The 18575-nt window shown below is 35.7% G+C and overlaps 1 protein-coding gene across 12 annotated transcripts in view; it reads left to right on the top strand.

Annotated features, from left to right (window-relative positions):
• Positions 1–18575, top strand: part of TTC21B (tetratricopeptide repeat domain 21B) — a 97262-nt gene that overhangs the window by 59643 nt on the left and 19044 nt on the right. For 6 of the 12 annotated variants that reach the window (XR_012421176.1, XR_282616.5, XR_010579899.2 and 3 more), the window contains 5 exons: positions 3041–3191; positions 3390–3551; positions 5554–5749; positions 10659–10883; positions 13864–13984. Coding sequence is in view for 6 of the 12 variants with exons in the window: in XM_065525600.1 (XP_065381672.1) it covers positions 3041–3191; positions 3390–3551; positions 5554–5749; positions 10659–10883; positions 13864–13984 (855 nt within the window). In the remaining 6 variants the exon portion in view is untranslated. Of the gene's footprint in view, positions 1–1020; positions 1165–3040; positions 3192–3389; positions 3552–5553; positions 5750–10658; positions 10884–13863; positions 13985–18355; positions 18424–18575 lie in introns of those variants that run through there. The other 6 variants (XM_065525601.1, XM_005573363.3, XM_074009374.1 and 3 more) reach the window with 4 other exon arrangements.

The raw sequence follows: 18575 nt of genomic DNA, 5'->3' as shown, positions 1-18575 counted from the left end.
TTTATGTGTACATTATTGTTTATCCTCAGTAACTCATCTTGTACTTTAGATTAAGGCTATATTTTAGCTTATTTCAGAAATGTACCATACAAATTTGACTTAATTTAAGTAGTTGAAAAATTCCTCTTCTAGATCTAATTACTGCTGTCATGACAGATTGCCCCTTTTCTCTGTCAGAATCTCCAGATCGCCTTGAGCTTTCCCCTTCCTTCATAGTAATCGGTTAAGGTGTCTCCTCAGTTCTGTTTGCTTGATAGCTAGCCAACACATCCAGTCTGTCTAGTAAGATCTTCCTCCTATCCTTGAGGCTGCTCAAAGGTCAACTCCTATGTAAAATTTCCCAACTCCTCCAGGCAAAGTTCGGAATCCTGTGCTTTGTAATACCATACCATAGCATTGTATGCTTGCCACATCTCATCACCCTATAACTATTTTGATATCTTCTTACTATCCATCAATAAAGATGGACCAGCTAAGTTTTTTAGAGGGTAATACACATTTTAGTTTTTAATGGATTTCTTAAGTGCAGAAATTTGCAAATGTCATGGTTAACCAAAAGACAAGTGAATGTAATTTAATCTGTCACTGGTAATTATAACTTGAACTAATAATGAATACATTTCAATAGTATATAAGAAATATTCTAGAAATTGCCTTCCCAATGTTGACAATACTAGCAGTATCATGCAAAAAAAATTTCACCAGAAATTTTAACCTTTAGTTCTTGCTTAATCCAGTACAGCTTCCAGATGCTGTGGCTTTATTATGGGGTATTCTATTTCTTATCAAAATTTTTGAAGTATAAATATTATTAATAACATTTGTAATTTATAAATATTTTTCGTGGCTTTATTTATATAGCAGCACTCCTACAGTCAATATTATGATGCTATTTTAAGAAAATAAGTGGATTGGACTCAAAGAATTTGAGAAATTTGTTTGAATTCACATAGCTAAACGACAAGACCAGTATTTGAGTTGTCTTTTTCTGAAACCATATTCTTATTGTGCCCTTTTTAGTGATGCTAAAAAGTGTGATGAACAAAATCTCTGGACTCAAGATTGTGTGTCAAGGGGACAAACGATACTATCAACCTGCATTAGTTTAACATCCTGTAATTGAGTAGATACAGTGTTTCCAGAAGTTCTTTTTTTAAAGAATATTTTGTATTGTGGTGAAACATATATAACACGAAATTCATCATCTTAACCATTTTTAAGTGTATCGTTCAGTGGCATGAAATGCATTCACATTGTTTTGTAAGTCATCACCGTTACCCATCTCCAAAACTTTTTTACCATTCCAAACTAAGTCGGTACACCAGTTCCTCATTCTTCTTCCCGGAGCCCCTAGCAACCATCATTATACTTTCTGTGTTTATGAATTTAACTATTCTAGGCACCTCATGTAAGCTGTATCACACAGCATTTGTCCTTTTGTGTCTGGCTTATTTCACTTGGTATAATGTCTTCACAATTCATCCATGTTGAAGTGTATGTCAAAATTTTCTTATTTTTTATGGCTGACATACAATATACAATATTCCTTTATATATACGTGCTACATTTTGATTATCTATTCAACTGCAAAGGACATTTGGGCTCTTTCCACTTTTTCTGTCTATTATGAAGGTTGTTGCTGTGAACATTGGTGTACAAATACCTGTTTGAGTCTCTGCTTTTAATCTTTTGGATATATACTCAGGAAAATTGCTGGATTTACATGATGTCATCTCTTTTCAAATAGCAAAATAGAGTCAAGGATAAATAGCTTTAAAACAAGCTTTTTTGTTTTTGTGTTTTAATTCTAGAAATTCAACCTAAGAACATGTTGAGAATAGCCTAAGGGTTTTTGCAATTCCCCTACGTATCCCTAGTCCTGTGCTAACTGAAACTTGAGCACCCAAACATCTAAAAGATACCACTATAAAGAAATAAATAATGTGAATCATCAGTAAGTAGGCCCTTATGCAACCATTAAAAATCATGTTTTGGAAGATTCTTTAATGACAATTGGGAAATGTTTACTGTTGAATGTTCATCAAAATCAACATTAAAACTAATCAAAACCAATCAAAATCAAAACCCCAAATGTGACTCCAGTTTTGTATATATGTAAATAAACATCGATTTTGTATGAATGTAAACAAAGAAATAACGTATCTTTGCTTACATTTATATATCGGTTGGTTTTCAAATATATGAAAGAAAGCACACCAAAATGTGCTAATCTCTAGCTGGAAATATGTTGATTTTTTTTCTTTGTACTTTTTATATTTTTTCCTTATTTTCTGTAGTGTCTATACATTATTTTTACAATCCTAAAAAAGATTTATTAAATTATTCTGTAACTTAGTTTGTTAGTGATAAGAGAGAATTAGATAGAATTGGGAGAAGGCTTTCTAGGAACCTGCCAGGAAATTATACCTGAGATCAAAGGAATGAATGAATGAATTAATTTTTTTAGAAGAAGGTGAAACAGGATTAAAATATGGGAACTAATATGCTAAGGTTCTAGTATGGTAAGTTAGCATATGGTATGTTAGCTATATGTACATATCAAAGAGAGACTGGAGAAAAATTTCTTATTGCCCACCCCATACATTATTTGTCAATTGTACTGTTCCCACGTCCTTCCTAGCAAGAGTAAGTAGGAGAGGGGTTCTCAGAGACCTACAGTGAACTTGCCCTGTCCAATTAAATCGGTATCCCTGAACTACACAGTTGAAAGTCTAGATTACCTAGGTAGAGGCTGTTTCTCTAAGGTTGTCGTCCCCCAAACAGTAGAAAAGTTACAAGAAATATTCATTTTTCCAGATTTGCCTATGTAGATGTGACCAACTCAGCCCAAACTATGTCATTTAGTAGATCATCTAGTTGGCCATACAGCATCTTTAGGGACTTATTCCCTGAGGCATTTTTTACTTATATTTAAAATGTACATTTTATAAGTAAATTATACACTAATGAAGTAGAATTATAACCAACAAAAGAAACAATATAAAATGTTGCCCATATCTGAAGTATTATTTGTTTCCAGATAATTATATGACATTATCTCGTTTGATTGATCTCCTAAGAAGATGTGGAAAACTCGAGGATGTCCCAAGATTTTTCTCAATGGCTGAGAAACGTAACTCCAGAGCAAAGTTGGAGCCAGGATTTCAGTATTGTAAAGGACTATATCTTTGGTAAATCTATTGACAAATAAATGCTACATAATTTTTTTTTTTCTCATTGTAAATCAAGTAGAATAAGCTTTTCTTTGTAGTAAAAAAAATGTACGTTTCAAAATAGTTCATCAGTTTTATTTACCAGACAGATTATAAACTAATATAAGTTTTGTAGTCAGTGATTGAAATAAATAATTCTTTTAAACATCTAACAAGGTACACTGGAGAACCAAATGATGCCCTTCGACATTTTAATAAAGCTCGGAAAGATCGTGACTGGGGCCAAAATGCCCTTTATAATATGATAGAAATCTGTTTGAATCCAGATAATGAAACTATTGGAGGTGAAGTATTTGAAAACCTGGATGGAGACCTGGGGTGAGTTATTTGACATATTATCCTTTTTTAAAAAACATTTGTTGGAGATAATAAACAGGATACTATACAAAAGAACTAAATTCTAGGATAGCAATAATGAAAGGGCAGATGAATAAAATAAATAGGCATTTCATTGCCTGTTTCAGAGAATAGTTATTTTAGCAAATTGAATAGTTATTCAATAGATTAGTTATTGCTAACATAACTATTCTCTGAAACAGGCATAAAATGTTTTTAGGTTTCCTAAATAATAATAGACATGTTATGAAGGCACTCCCCTAATTGTAGAATTTGACAACTATAGCAAAAATTATCCACACAATAATAGTAACTACTTAACAAATGGTAGGTATTTTCCAGACCCTGTCCTCTATATTTTCTATGCACTATCTCATTTGTTTTCTACAATAGTATTGCAAAATAAGCTGAGTCAACTTGTTTAATGTGATAGTAATGATAGAGGCAAGATTAAGACTGAGTCCTGACTGCTGCTAGTGTGGTATACTGCTAGTCAATGGTTATTTATCAACCTGCATTAGTAGCCTGTCCTCTCTTTAGACTCGGGCAAGGCATGTGGGGAATGTATTAGGACATAAAGAGAATATGAGGTAGTTCCTGCCTTCAGGAGTGTGTAATTTACTTAAGAGGCAAGACAATACCTGAAACCTTTCAATCTGCAACTAAACATAAATGGATTTACATGGATATTAAGTATTGTCAGAGTTCATAGGAATCATAGCAGTGCATGAGGTATTCAGGGGAAGATGCATGGAGGAGCAGGAAAAAATTAATACTAGATTGCCAAGAGATTTCAATGACAGATTTTAATGCTTGGATTACAGAGATCAATTAGAGCTAGGAAGTGGCATGTTTATGGTTGTTATAGGAAGGTTGAGGTAACATTGCTGTTACGGAACTATAAGCTATCCAAGTGGAAATCTTCTGCAGGCAATTCAAAATACAAAACTAAAACTCTGAAGAGAGGTCACAGCTAGGGATAGAGATTTGGGAGACATCTGCAGAGTGCATAGTTGGAACTCCATGAATGGCCTCTTTGAAAGTGGTAGAATGAAGTAACAAAAATCTGAGAACTAAATGTTAAGTTTGTTAACATTTAAGGGATCTGGAGGAGGAAGGAAGGTCAGAAAAGGGCAATCAACATGGTAGAAAGAGAACTAAAGCCATGTAGTGTTACAGAAGCCAAGGAAGAAGAACTTTGAAAATGGTAGTCAACAGCGTGACATGTTTTAGGTAAGATAAGCCTAAGGTCTGAGAAGAAGACCAGTGGCTTTAGTGATTGGACTTTGAGTGTTTAATTTCCTTTTATTAATTGATTTGTGTATATGTGTGTGTGTGTGTGTGTATAAAACAAGAAAATTGCTATTAAATATTCAACTTGCACTTGAAATTACCTTTTGACACACATAATTTCTGAGAGTCTGATAGGCAATGTGGTGAGGAGAACAGAGTAGATTTTATATGTCTGATAAACTTAGATTCAGGTCCTAGGTTTACCACTTATTAGCTGCATGACCTTTAGCAAATTACCTGTTTGAGCCTCAGTTTTCCTGTGTGTAAAATGGATTAAACATAGAATGAAATAATACAGTATTTGTCACTTTTTCCTCCTCCTTTTCTTTCCTTTCACTTTTTGAATAGATATATGTTAATTTTATTGTTCTACTTATAGTTTTATATTTGCTGGAATGCACACATTTACAACATGTAGATATTGTCCAACTTTTGTCTTCATTCTAGAGGAAATTAATGCTTAATGGTGTTTTATTGAGTCCCTATTAATTTTGTTTAAAATGCATTGTAACTGTGCTTCAGTTTGTATTAGAAGAGAATGAGTGACATTCTTCACAAAAGATTACTTTTAAATGAATGACAAAAAGTATAAAAGAATGCCCAGAGCTTTTTTGTACAAAAGCCAATTCTAATCTCAATGAATTGTATCATGAGTAAGAGACATAAGTGATTTATTTTTAATTATATACAGTAATTCAACTGAGAAGCAAGAATCTGTGCAATTGGCAGTAAGAACAGCAGAAAAACTTCTTAAGGAACTAAAACCTCAGACTGTTCAGGGTCACGTACAGCTTCGCATAATGGAAAACTATTGCTTAATGGCTACCAAACAGAAATCTAACGTTGAACAAGCATTAAATACCTTCACTGAAATAGCAGCATCTGAGGTTAGTGGATTTTCTTTTTCAGCTTCATATGTTATCTTTATTTGGTAGTATAGAAACATGTATTTTGATTAGTTGTTTATTTTCTGAAGAAACATTGACTTAATTTCCTGTTTTGTTTTGTTTTGCTTTGTTTTGTTTGTTTGTTTGAGACAGAGTCTTGCTCTGTCGCCCAGGCTGGAGTGCAGTGGTGTGATCTTGGCTCACTGCAAGCTCTGCCTCCCAGGTTCATGCCATTCTCCTGCCTCAGCCTCCCGAGTAGCTGGGACTACAGGCGCCCACCACCACACCTGGCTAATTTTTTGTATTTTTTAGTAGAGACGTGGTTACACTGTGTTAGCCAGGATGGTCTTGATCTCCTGACCTCATGATCCACCCACCTTGGCCTCCCAAAGGGCTGGGATTACATGAGCCACCGTGCCCGGCTTAACTTTTATTAAAAATTAGGTATATAGTTGGGCATATACAATGTCCCCTTCTTTGCAGAAGAGACGATGTTACTGTTTTGATGTGTTGTTGATGTATTTCTCTCTACTGGAATGTTAAATTCCAGACAAAGGGAATTCTTCAAAAGTACATAAGTTAATTCTCAAGGGAGCCGCTTTATCCTCTGGAGAATTTCTGTGTTGTAGATGTAGCCAAGATTAACTTACTAAGTGGAAGTAAACACCTGGCTGCCCTGATGTCTTACCTCTTCACTTACATGAACTTGGAATTTTTCCAGCTATATAGCTACATGAGAGCAATACTGGCAGCTTCTAACTTAGTCATACAAATAATTATATAATTTTTTATTTTTTTTATTTTTTTGACACGGAGTCTCACTCTGTCGCCCAGGCTGGAGTGCAGTGGCGCAATCTCAGCTCACTGCAAGCTCCGCCTCCCGGGTTCACGCCATTCTTCTGCCTCAGCCTCCTGAGTAGCTGGGACTACACGCACCCACCACCACGTCCGGCTGATCTTTTGTATTTTTAGTAGAGATGGGGTTTCACCGTGTTAGCCAGGATGGTCTTGATCTCCTGACCTCGTGATCCACCCGCCTCAGCCTCCCAAAGTGCTAGGATTACAGGCGTGAGCCACCGCGCCCGGCCACAAATAATGATATTCTTTGGCAACACTGAAATAACCTCCTGCAATCTTTTCAGATTTGTTATTTTCATAGTATTATTCTTACAAAATCAGAGGCTTTCTTCTCTTCGCTGTGCTTGAATCCACCTTTTTTCCTTTTCTTTGAAACGGAGTTTTGCTGTTGTCGCCCAGGCTGGAGTGCAATGGCGCGGTCTCAGCTCACTGCAACCTCCGCCTCCCAGGTTCAGGCAATTCTCCTGTCTCAGCCTCCCAAGTAACTGGGATTATAGGTGCCTGCCACCATGCCCGGCTGTTTTTTGTATTTTTAGTAGAGAGGGGTTTCGCCATGTTGGCCTGGCTGGTCTGGAACTCCTGACCTCAGGTGATCCACCTACCTCGGCCTCCTCCACCTTTTTTCTTACTCTGTAGATACTGTTTTTCCTTCCCTCACACAGCACTTTATTTCTTCAATTACTTGATATTAAGAAAGGAATTCTAGATACCCTCCCATCAGCAGTTGGTAAGTTACTTTTAAGCATATTCATTGGATTTCATGTTTATTCTTCCATTCAGTGATGCTGTAGGCCACTGGAAGCTCATTTTGTGTCTCTCAGAGGACACACAGAATTTTGCTGTGATTTCTTATGGTTCAGTGGTCACAGTGGCAACAATAAACTACCCAAAGCCCTGTACAGTGATCTCTTTCCCCTCACCTTCCAGGGCCCTGGAGGAGATTGAGATGTCAGGGGTTTGGGAGACCTGCAACTCATGTTGTGGCTTGGGTACAAGTATCCTAGATGGCAGCTTTATTACCACACTTGGAACAAAAGAGCAGGGCAGCACGTCAGCAGCAACCCTCCAAAGCAAGGCCCTTCTGCACACATTGAAGTAATGTGCTCAGGGGTCATGCTCTGTTGAATTGGCTTTGTGGAACAGATGGATGACAGCTGCTGAATGAAGACAGAGCAGAAGTAGAGCAATCATGTACATCTAAGAGAATCTCTAGGAACATGAGGAAGCACAGTCTCATGTCAAGTGCCATAGCTACTGAATGCTGTGATGTGCTATTCTATCTCATAACAATGAGAAAGTTTATTTTGACTAAATCCATTATCCCTACTGTGAAGTTTAAGAGAGGAAAAAAAGCCAAAAGCAGTGAATGATATTACAGCTATTTCCTAGAAAGACTATGCCTGCTTTCTGTTGATGAGACTGCGTTATTTTTTTAATCATCCTTACGTATGTGGTTAGTAAAATGCTATCTTCAGATATGTTTACTAACCATATTATTCAAAAGATAATGATACATGAGCTGAAGTTTCATAAGCATCAAATTTTATCTCACATTTTTTTCTTTTAACTCATAGGCTGCATATATTCAATATAATGAATATTCATTAAGCAGCCAGCAAGTGCTAAGCATAGTGGGAAACACAAAGATAAATAATGTATGGTCCCTTTTTTCAAGTTTCTCATAGTCTATGGAAGACAAGGCAAGCATACTGACTATGATGACTTAATACAAAGCAAAATGTGTTACATTCCTTACTAGAATTGCAAATAAAAATGTTGTAGGAGACAGTATAAGGAGAGTTGGGGGACCCTTTTGTAAAGAAGGTATGATTTAAGAAAAAATAGGATTTAAGAAGCAGGTATGATTGAAGAACCAGGATAAATTGCATTTTAACAGGCAGAAATGAAGACAGTGTGTTCCAGAGGAAGAGGAAAATGTGAACGAAGTCAGGGAGGCAGAAAAACATAGGGTATGTTCACAATCCTGTGTGTCATTCAGAGGGACTGAAAAAGAGGTATGTGACAGGAAATCATGGAGGACATGCTGGAAGATACATTAAACCCAAGCTAAAGTGTTTCCACTTGCTTTCATTGCATCACCTCACACCATAAAGATGAGGTGTTTGTAATACAGCTGTATTGTCCACATCCGAGTCTTGTCCTTGGCAATCTAAAATTACTGCAATTTAGAGTTATTGAGAGACAGAGAGAGAAGCTGGCTCTAGGTCTTAGGATGTCTGCACCAGAAAGAAATACCTAATGCAGGGATTAGAATTCAGGTTTGCTTTTAGAAACTGTTCTTCAGTTCACTCAGGAGTGATCAAGTTGTGAAGAACTGGTAGATTCTAATCAAACTCAAAGTGTAAGTCAGAGAGGTTATTTTTAATTGTGTAGTATAGGGGGAATGTGGGACCTTTTAATAGGACCCTCTTCCTCTTAGGCTGTCCTAGGACCTTGCTGACAAATACATAGCAGGCCTCTATTTTCTCTCCTCTTCTGGCCCACCTGAGGTGGGCTGGGTTGGGGAGAGGGTGAGGCTCTGTTATTGGTAACATCCTACACGTCTTTGTAATCTACAACCAATTGGTTGGATTTAACACTCAAGCCATTTTGCCACCCCTTACCTAGAGGAACAGATTACATCTTGGAAGTTTATTGATAGACATAGAATTTGAGGTAAGGAAGTTTTTATATTTCTAAAAGCTGTTTTTATAAAACCCTAATGTACTGCCCTTCTCTATTCCAGAGTTATTTCTTACTTCCAACCATAATCAGTTGGACATTGAACATTTTACCACTCTCCTTTTACAGTATTCCTTATCAGTTACCCAAATTTGCTATCTTATAGTATACTTCTATTATAGTAATGATATCATCAGTCCTCAGTCACAATTTCTTACCCTTTGTTTTTGTTTTTATTTTGAGACAGAGTCTCATTCTGTCTTCCATGCTGGAGTGCACTGGCATGATCCTAACTCACTGTGGCCTTGAACTCCGAGGCTCAAGAGATCCTCCCACTCCAGCCTCCTGAGTAGCTGGGACTACAGGGGCCAGCCACCACACTCAGCTAGTTTTTCTTTGTTATTTTTAGTAGAGGTGAGGTCTCGTTATGTACTAGCCTCAGCCTCCCAAAGTGCTTCGATTACAGATGTGAGCTGTCCACCTGGCCCCTTTATTTGTATGTCAAGCTGAGGCTTCTTTCTTTATAAATGCATCGTAATCCCTCTGCTGAAATTTAAGAAGCATCCTACCTTAATCAAGAACATACACATTATTGCTTATGAAAGTTAGTTGTCTGGATAGATCACTAATGGCCTCCATTTTATGTGAATTCTCATTAACCTATTGGTTTCATAGAGTGGCATTCTCTGACTGAATTCAAACTCTATCCAAAAGAATATCATATAGATTGTTTTAGGAAGCTGCAGACTCCAAATCTAAAAGCATAATTTAAGGCATTAGTTTATTTCATGTACTTTCTAAGTGGTGAATTAATTATGTGCCTTATTTTTAACATTTCGTTGTTCAAACTTTATTGGGAGAAGAAGTTTTTGGATAAAAGGAGAAGGGAGGGGAATAAAGCAATAGAAGTCATAATGGGTAAGGACCATCATCAGGTAAATTATTGTTACTCGTCTTTGACAGGTGAAAGAAGTAAGGAGCCTAAATGTTAAATCTGAAATACAAACTGCTCAATAAGGATTTTACTGAAACAGTTTTATTTTTTCTGTTTCTATACAAAACTAAAACATGACTATTTGAACCCCATTAAAGATAAAGTCTCACTAATTATTGTAATTGTGTGCATGTGGCATCTGAATAGTTGTCATTATCTTGAATTATCTTGACCACACAGTGCTTGACCAAGTTTCTTCATAGCAGCTTGAGGGTACTTGATGTGTTAAATAATGATCTGTAATCACAGTTATCTGTAATGGAGCTAGAAATGGAATCCACAAACTAGTTCTCATGTAGCATTTTCTGCTTTCTGTATGTTTTTGAGACATTTATGTGTGTGCATCTTGTGGTCTAAAAGTTTATTTTCTTATAGAAGGATCATATCCCAGCACTCTTGGGAATGGCAACGGCTTATATGATCTTGAAACAGACTCCACGAGCCAGAAACCAGCTGAAACGTATTGCGAAAATGAATTGGAATGCTATTGATGCCGAAGAGTTTGAGAAGAGTTGGCTGCTACTTGCTGATATTTACATTCAATCAGCAAAATATGACATGGCAGAAGAACTATTAAAACGGTGCCTGCGTCATAATAGAGTAGGTGATTGAAGAGTAGAAAATAATTATTGACCTTTGCTGCATAAGCTTTCCATATAGATATCATTGAGTGTTAGTCCATTTCCAAGGATTCCTGTGTGATTTTTGAAAATTAAATGTTTATTCTTACCACAATCAGAAAACAAGCATTAATAATAAGAAAAAAGCCATTTGTCCTTTAAAGTTAAAAAAAAAAAAAAAGATTTGTGCAATTTCAAGTTTCAGCTCTAGTGATGCCCTACTTAACGGAAAGTGTTTTTGGAATGTCAAACATTTGCCTGTGATTATCCATCTCATCCCAGAACTAATGAAAATTGCAGAAGAACATTAATTGCGGACGTCTGTCCCTCCCATTAAGAAATACTCTTGAATTTACTGCAGCTGCATGTCATTTTCTCATTATTAGAATCTATTATGCATAATATATTTTGTGGGAGAAAGTCTTCAGCTTTTAATTTCATTTGTTTAATAAAAATTCCTTATCTTTAGGTATAAAATTGAATATTATAAAGTCCTTAGAATTTAAGACTTTTTACTAACATTTTGATGTTTAATTACAAAAGATGTCATTATAGCAGTTCTTTAAAGTTAAGATTTATTTTTTTGTTGAGAAATAATTGCACACAACTTAGAAATGATACTTATCTTCATATATTCATATGAATTACTTCAAAACCTTAATCACAGTAAATCTGTTTTATTCTCCTTGAGTGAATTAGATTACAAATGGACCATTTATTTTTTAAAGAGGAATTGTGATTATCTAGTACTATTAAGATTCTTTCCTAGGAACTTAACCTGAATGATCCAAGCATTTATCAATTTATAAACTATTCTAGATGATTAGTTACATAAATTTTATATTAAATTGGCTTTGAAAAGCAGAATGCTCGTTAATAGGCTTTGAAAATCTAAATTGCTGAATAGTTTACCCTTTCATATCTAGTCTAGGATTAACCAAGATTGCATGGGAATTTCAGTGCACACAGAATTTCAGTTTGCCAGAACGCTGATAACAATACATTGCATGGTTGAACATGATGGCTGCTTTAGAAGCTTCATTCAGCCCTGCTGGTTGAATATGTTGATATTGAAAGCATGACATTTAAGAACTAAAGCTTAGGAACCTTGAATTACATAATTTAAAAAATGGAAGTCATCCATATCTGGGGCAGGAAATGTACAAGATGACACTAGACTGTCTTGCTGTACCAGATGATGAAGGAAGCTATCCATGATGATTAGAGTTTGTGTCAGAGATCTAGAGGCCAACTTGAAGACACCTCCAGCACGCGAAGTTGGGATATTTTAAGTATCGATAAGAATGCTAACTGCAATATATTGAAACACATAAAATATGTTTAAATCCATGACTTCTCAAAGATCCAAAATAGAAAAAACAAAACAAACAAAAAACCTAATTGGCGACCACTACAGTATGCTAGTGAACTGACTGCTATTTCTAAAGCTTGCAAATAAATATCCTGCCTTTTCTATACAGAATTGGTTAACCAAATAGTCAATGAGACGTTTCTCATCATAGACATTTTCCAGCTAACAAATGAAGAAAGACTGATAGACTATCCCCATTTTTCAACCCTGATAAATTTATATATGGATATAACATCACAAAAAGATGGAGAATCAGACATTTTGTGCTTCCCAATAGAAGAACATACATCAATGGCAGGGCTAGGGTTGGGATGAGACAAGGGAAACACTCAGTAATCAAGATAAATAATAATTTAATGCAGCTGTGCTGAACTTTATTGGAGCCTGAGTCAAAAGGGAATATGTGCATTCCTATATTCATATTTTTATGTTTTTTAAAAAATAGGTAATTGGTAATGGTTTTAATGAAAATATTGCTGGTGAGATTTCTTCCATTAAAGTGAGAAAAGTAAAATGATAAGAAATTAAGTTTAGGTATAAATAAAATGTTCAGTCTTAAATGTAGTGATTTTTAATATATACTTTCAGATTCTTCAGTATTTTTAAACTCATATTCTGGAAAAAAAATACAATTAAGAAATATACAAAAACACACATCCATGTTTTTATGCCTCAGGCTCCAGTGTGGCTTATCATGGCACTGATGTTAGAAGTAGATTCACCCCTCCCCTCCAGAATCAAAATGGAATCCCAACCTCTAATTACAGTTTTCAGAAAATGTCAGTGACATAGGAATATGTTACATAAACACCACAAAGATGTAGTCAACTAAACTTGCGTTGTGAGAAATTTGGGGATAAATATTCATTTCTATTGCATTTCATTTCAAGAAAAGAGACACAGAGAGACAGACAGACATACTAAAGGGAAACCTCTAGATCAAAAAAGACTAGATCAAAACATTGACCACTTACAATGTTTGATCCTTATTCAGTCCTCATTCTAACAAAAACAAATTATATTGAGACAATAAAAATTTGGACAGTACTGGATATTTGGTGCTATTAAGGAGTTGTAAACATTTTAGGTGTGATAAAATTGTTTCTGTTTAAATAACATCTTTAGAGATGCACACTAACACATTTAGACTTAGTTGATATGATATCTGAGGATTTTTTTCTGTTAATACAGAAGGGTAGGTTTGTGAGATAGAGGTGAAACAGTATTAGTCACGAAATAATTGTTGAAGATAAGGGTTCATGGAGTTCATTATGCTCTTATCTCCATTTTTGTATGTGTTGAAATTACTCATAATAGTGTACATGTGCTTGTGTAAAATACAAATGCCCTGTTGTGTATTTCTGATTCTGTAAAGAAAACCCTGATTCTGCAGATTTGTAATGGAGACTTGCCATCAGAATCATTTATTAAGTTCAGTAAAAAATTTGATTGCCTAGCCAAGGTTGAAAACCATTATTTGATTTGTCATTTAAATGGGTTAATATGATTGACCTCTATAGTCACGAACATCCCATAAAATCTTAGTGATATCAGGTTTAATCTATTGATGTCGCCCATTTTTCTTCAGTCTTGCTGCAAAGCTTATGAATACATGGGATACATTATGGAAAAAGAGCAAGCGTATACAGATGCTGCCTTGAACTATGAGATGGCATGGAAATACAGCAATCGGACAAATCCAGCAGTAGGTGAGTTTGGCAATCACCTAGATTTTTCACAGAAAAATTATGTTTTATTTATTACTTTTCATTTAAATGCATTTGATTGTTTTCAAAACAATAAACATTGAGTCAATTTTCATCGTCAACCTTTCTGAAAGGAGAATACATTTTATATTTATAATATATTATTAGCTACTAATAGTTCAATTTCCTGAGTTCCAAACTTGTCCTCAGTCACCTCAGTGTACATCTAGTCTAATTCTGCCCCCTTCTCTTCCTTCTAAAAGGAGGTGCTATTTTGAAATTAGGAATGCCATGGAAAAAGATGTTTCCATTGCCAAGTAGGTTAGGAAAATATTGCATTAAATTTAATTACACAGGTTTCTTTACTTCTCAAAGCTGTTAAACACTAATGTATATTGCGATGGATATCACAGAGGGGCCATGTTTCCCACAATTATTTGACCATGGGCCATTTTTTTTTCTCCTGATCATCTAGAAACATCATCCACTGCCAGTGTTTTATAGGCTGTTTGTTTGAGTAATGCTAGTCTACAGTGTCCCTAACAGAGGTGGCATCAGAATATATGTCATGACTAACCTCTCCCCTCATGCCAGGGAGCTCATCCTCATGTTTGTGTACCCTTTCTTTGTGTTGGGTTGAAATATGCCTCCTTGAAACTGCCCAAGTCTGTTTTCCAGAGCAACCTACAGAATGCCTCCCTCTTACAGATCATGACCCTTTAAACTGCAATCTTCTGTCCTGTGTCCTAGGGCTTCTTTTCAAGCCATCTGCAGTTACTTGTCCATTCTTCCTAAGATTGAATTCTGTCTGAGTCTCTCATCTTCCTTGTTGCTGTCTCCTGGAAGCTCTAAAATAGTGTTTCCTAAACTGTGCTTTGGAGCACTTGGGGAGATTTTAATAATTATTATTATTTTTAACTAAAAAGAATGGAGTATGAAGGTGGTAGATGCCATGGCCATGTAAGTTTGGAAAGTGCTGCTTTATTTTTCCATGCCCCTCTGACCTGTTGTACCATAAATGAAAAACCTCTTAACTATGGTTTGGCTAGTTATAATTAAGCTATTTTTTTCTTTTGATTAGGCATTTTGTCATCGTTAATTCAGCCTAAGATGGCATCAGTCTTTTCAGCAGCCATGTCACAGTGTGAATTCAATTTTGATTTGCAGTCAAATGAGTCACCCTCACACTAACTGCTGTCAGCTTAGGTCTTCCCTCATCTTTTAGTTTCCTGGAATCTGTTCTTATACTATACTAGACTTGTACAAAGCACAAGAACTAATGATTTTATAGTATTTTTTATTCTAAGGTGTGACATATCTTTCAGAATAAAGTCACCTCATAAAATAAAAAGTCCTTAAATGTCCTTAAAATATTAATTTTGACACTTTATTCCACAGAAGGAATGTACATAGAAGTTAAATTATTTATATATTCCATTCCTTGGAAGACCTCAACAAATAAAGAGATTCCAAATGACTAGTTCTTTCATTGTGTCATCATTGTATTTCATAGATTATTTTATCAGTTCCTCCAACTTTGCTTTGGTAAACATTTCTTTCTAAGGCTCTCCATTAATTCCTCAATTTCATCCTTAAGATTGTCATTGCATCTCACTTCCTCAACCTGCCTGCCAAATAAACAATGCATTTCACTTTTTCAGTTGTCAGAAAACCCTTAAAATCATGCTCATGGCCAGGCGCGGTGGCTCACGCCTGTAATTCGAACACTTTGGGAGGCCAAGGTGGGCGAATCACGTGAGGTCAGGAGTTCGAGACCAGCCTGGCCAATATGGTGAAACACCGTCTCTACTAAAAATACAAAAATTAACGGGGCATGGTGGTGGCCACCTGTAATCCCAGCAACTCGGGAGGCTGAGGCAGGAGAATTGCTTGAACCCGGGAGGCAGAGTTCGCAGTGAACCGAGATCACACCACTGCACTGCAGCTTGGTTGACAGAGTGAAACTCTGTCTCAAAAAAAAAAAAAAAAAAATCATGCTCATGCTCTTTCCATAGATTTCAGGATTGAATATTATTATGAGAGGCACCAAGATGAATGATGAATGGATAATTTGCTTGACTGCAGTAAACTGCAAAAATTTATTTATAAATAAATATATATACACACACATATGTATATATACACACACCCACATCATTTTGTACACCTTAAATATATACGAGGAAAGAAAGAAACACACTAGGAACAACTGAGATCCAATGAGAGAAGAAACTGTTCATGTTGCCCCCTCCATACCCATTCTCAGGTTACGTGACAGTCATTAGACTGTGTACAATGTTTGCGTTCTCTCTGTCTCTCCTGGTTGCATGTGGTTGAGTTCTAGTAAGTGTGGCAGGTACAGTGCAGCTGCAGTGCACATTTTCTTTCCCCTTTTGAGCTCTTTATTTCCTCTGAAATTTTTGTACTAGGTCATGTATCAAGTTTCTTCCAGTGTTAAAATTCTGTGATGATAATATATTGAATGTTTACATATAAAAAAATGCTAATATTTTGTGGTATTCTAAGGTTTTAAAAACCATTTCACAAGTATTTTATGTGATTTTTAAAATTATACTAAGAGTTAGAGGGAGGAGTTGTTATTCCTGGTTTAGCAATGAGGAAACCTGAAAATGACAGCTCAAGCCACTTGCGTAACATCCCAAAGCTAGTCAGGAAGCCACAAACCAAAACTGACATCTTGACTAGTTTCCATGTAAGTATGTTTGGCATGACATCTTAAAAATTGCTTTTCTTTTTGAATGTCACAAACCATTTTAGTTCATTTTAGAATTTGTTGGTAATGACATCAAATTTACCTCTCTGGAACATTGTATTTTTGTCTAAAATCTGAGCTGTGAGTTTCTGTCATAGGCCCTGCGCACGTGTGCCTGTGTGCGTGTGTGTGTGTGTAGATATGTATATATACAGTCATGTGTTGCTTAACAGTGGAAATATTCTGAGATATGCATCGTTAAACAATTTCATTATTGTGTGAACATCTTAAGAGTATACTTACACAAACCTGGGTGCTAGATCCTACTACACACCTGGGCTATCTGGTATAGCCTATTGCTCCTAGGCTGCACGCCTGTACAGCATGTTACTATCCTGAATGCTATAAGCAGTGTGTGTATGTAAACGTATAAAAGGTACAGCAAAAATACAGTATTAAAATCTTTGGGACCACCATGATGTATGTGATCTGTTGTTAATGAAACATCATCATGCAGTGCCCGACTATATAAAATAGTATGAATTTTAGATCATTTCTGTTTCTTTCTTTTTACTACCATCTGATAATGTTCTTTTCAAACACTTAAAATTTTAAACATTTGTTTTGGTACTTTTATTAGAGCCCAAGAGCACTATTCACATTTCTTATTTCATATTTTGAAGAGGTAGAGTGAGATATTTATTATTACACATTATTTTACATTGCATTATATCGTGTTTACTGAGTGCACAGCTGCTGTTACCTTTCTTGTCTTCTTTTCTCATTTTTATAGCATGTTACAGGAGAACAACATCCATTAAAAGGAATGTCTTAAACATTCTTCTAATTGTTGGTAGTAGAAATGTGGCATTTCACTATCAGTAATTGTGATAATTCTTACGAGTCATTGATGACTAATCTGCCTTCCTCTGTGTCGCCCTCCTACGTGCTTTGTCTTTTCGCCATACTCCAAGTTCATCAACTCCCTATGTGTCCTACCACTGGCCTTAATCCACACAGTTTCCTCTGTCTGAGAGTGTCCTTGATTCCCACCTTAGGCTAGTTTATGCCTCATTCTTCAGATTTTGGACATCTCTTGATACTCTCTTCTTCCCCGATTCAGGTTCTTTATGGTAACTCACTTGGCCTGGATCTTTCTTTCATAGCATTTATCTCAGTTTTGAAATTATTCATTTACTCAAGAAACTATTTTAAAATGTATTTTTTCTCCTAATAGAATGCAAACCTCATAACTGTAGGCATCAGTTTGCCTGTGTAAGTGCTAAATAAATCTGTACTGTATAAACGAATGGCTGTGTTGTCATTTACTGCCTTATGATGAGTTTTTACTATAACCTGAAATAAATGAGACTTTTCTAGTAAGTTATAGAAACCACAGTTGTGGGATGGCAGCTTTCTGACTGATCAGTGTACTCACCGTGATCCTTTTTTCCAACTCCACTTTCTTTTCTTCTTACACTTCCTTTGTGTCACTCTGCCTTCTGTTATCACACAACTTCTCTGTATAGTGTAGTTTAGTTGTTCATTCACCAGCCTCCCTTACAGATTCTCTAGTGAGTAAGCAAAAAGAGGAGGAGGCAAGGAAAAGTAATAGTAGCAGTGTACTCCATCATTCTGTTTTATGGTTTTTGTCTTAACAGGATACAAACTGGCATTTAATTACTTAAAAGCAAAAAGATATGTGGATTCAATTGACATATGTCACCAGGTAAACACTTAAATTTAGATTCCTTAAAATTTTTCAGATGCACAATTTCCTACTTTTTAAAATCTCCAGATGTATATGAATAGAAGTAGAGGATATATAATTTTAGTTAAATAATTTATCAAATATGTTTAGGAAGATTATCCATGTTCAAA

This window comes from Macaca fascicularis, chromosome 12 (assembly GCF_037993035.2).
Source record: "Macaca fascicularis isolate 582-1 chromosome 12, T2T-MFA8v1.1".
NCBI lineage: Eukaryota > Metazoa > Chordata > Mammalia > Primates > Cercopithecidae > Macaca > Macaca fascicularis.
The sequence above is the reverse complement of the archived record's forward strand: the minus strand, read 5'-3'. Positions and strand labels throughout refer to the sequence as shown.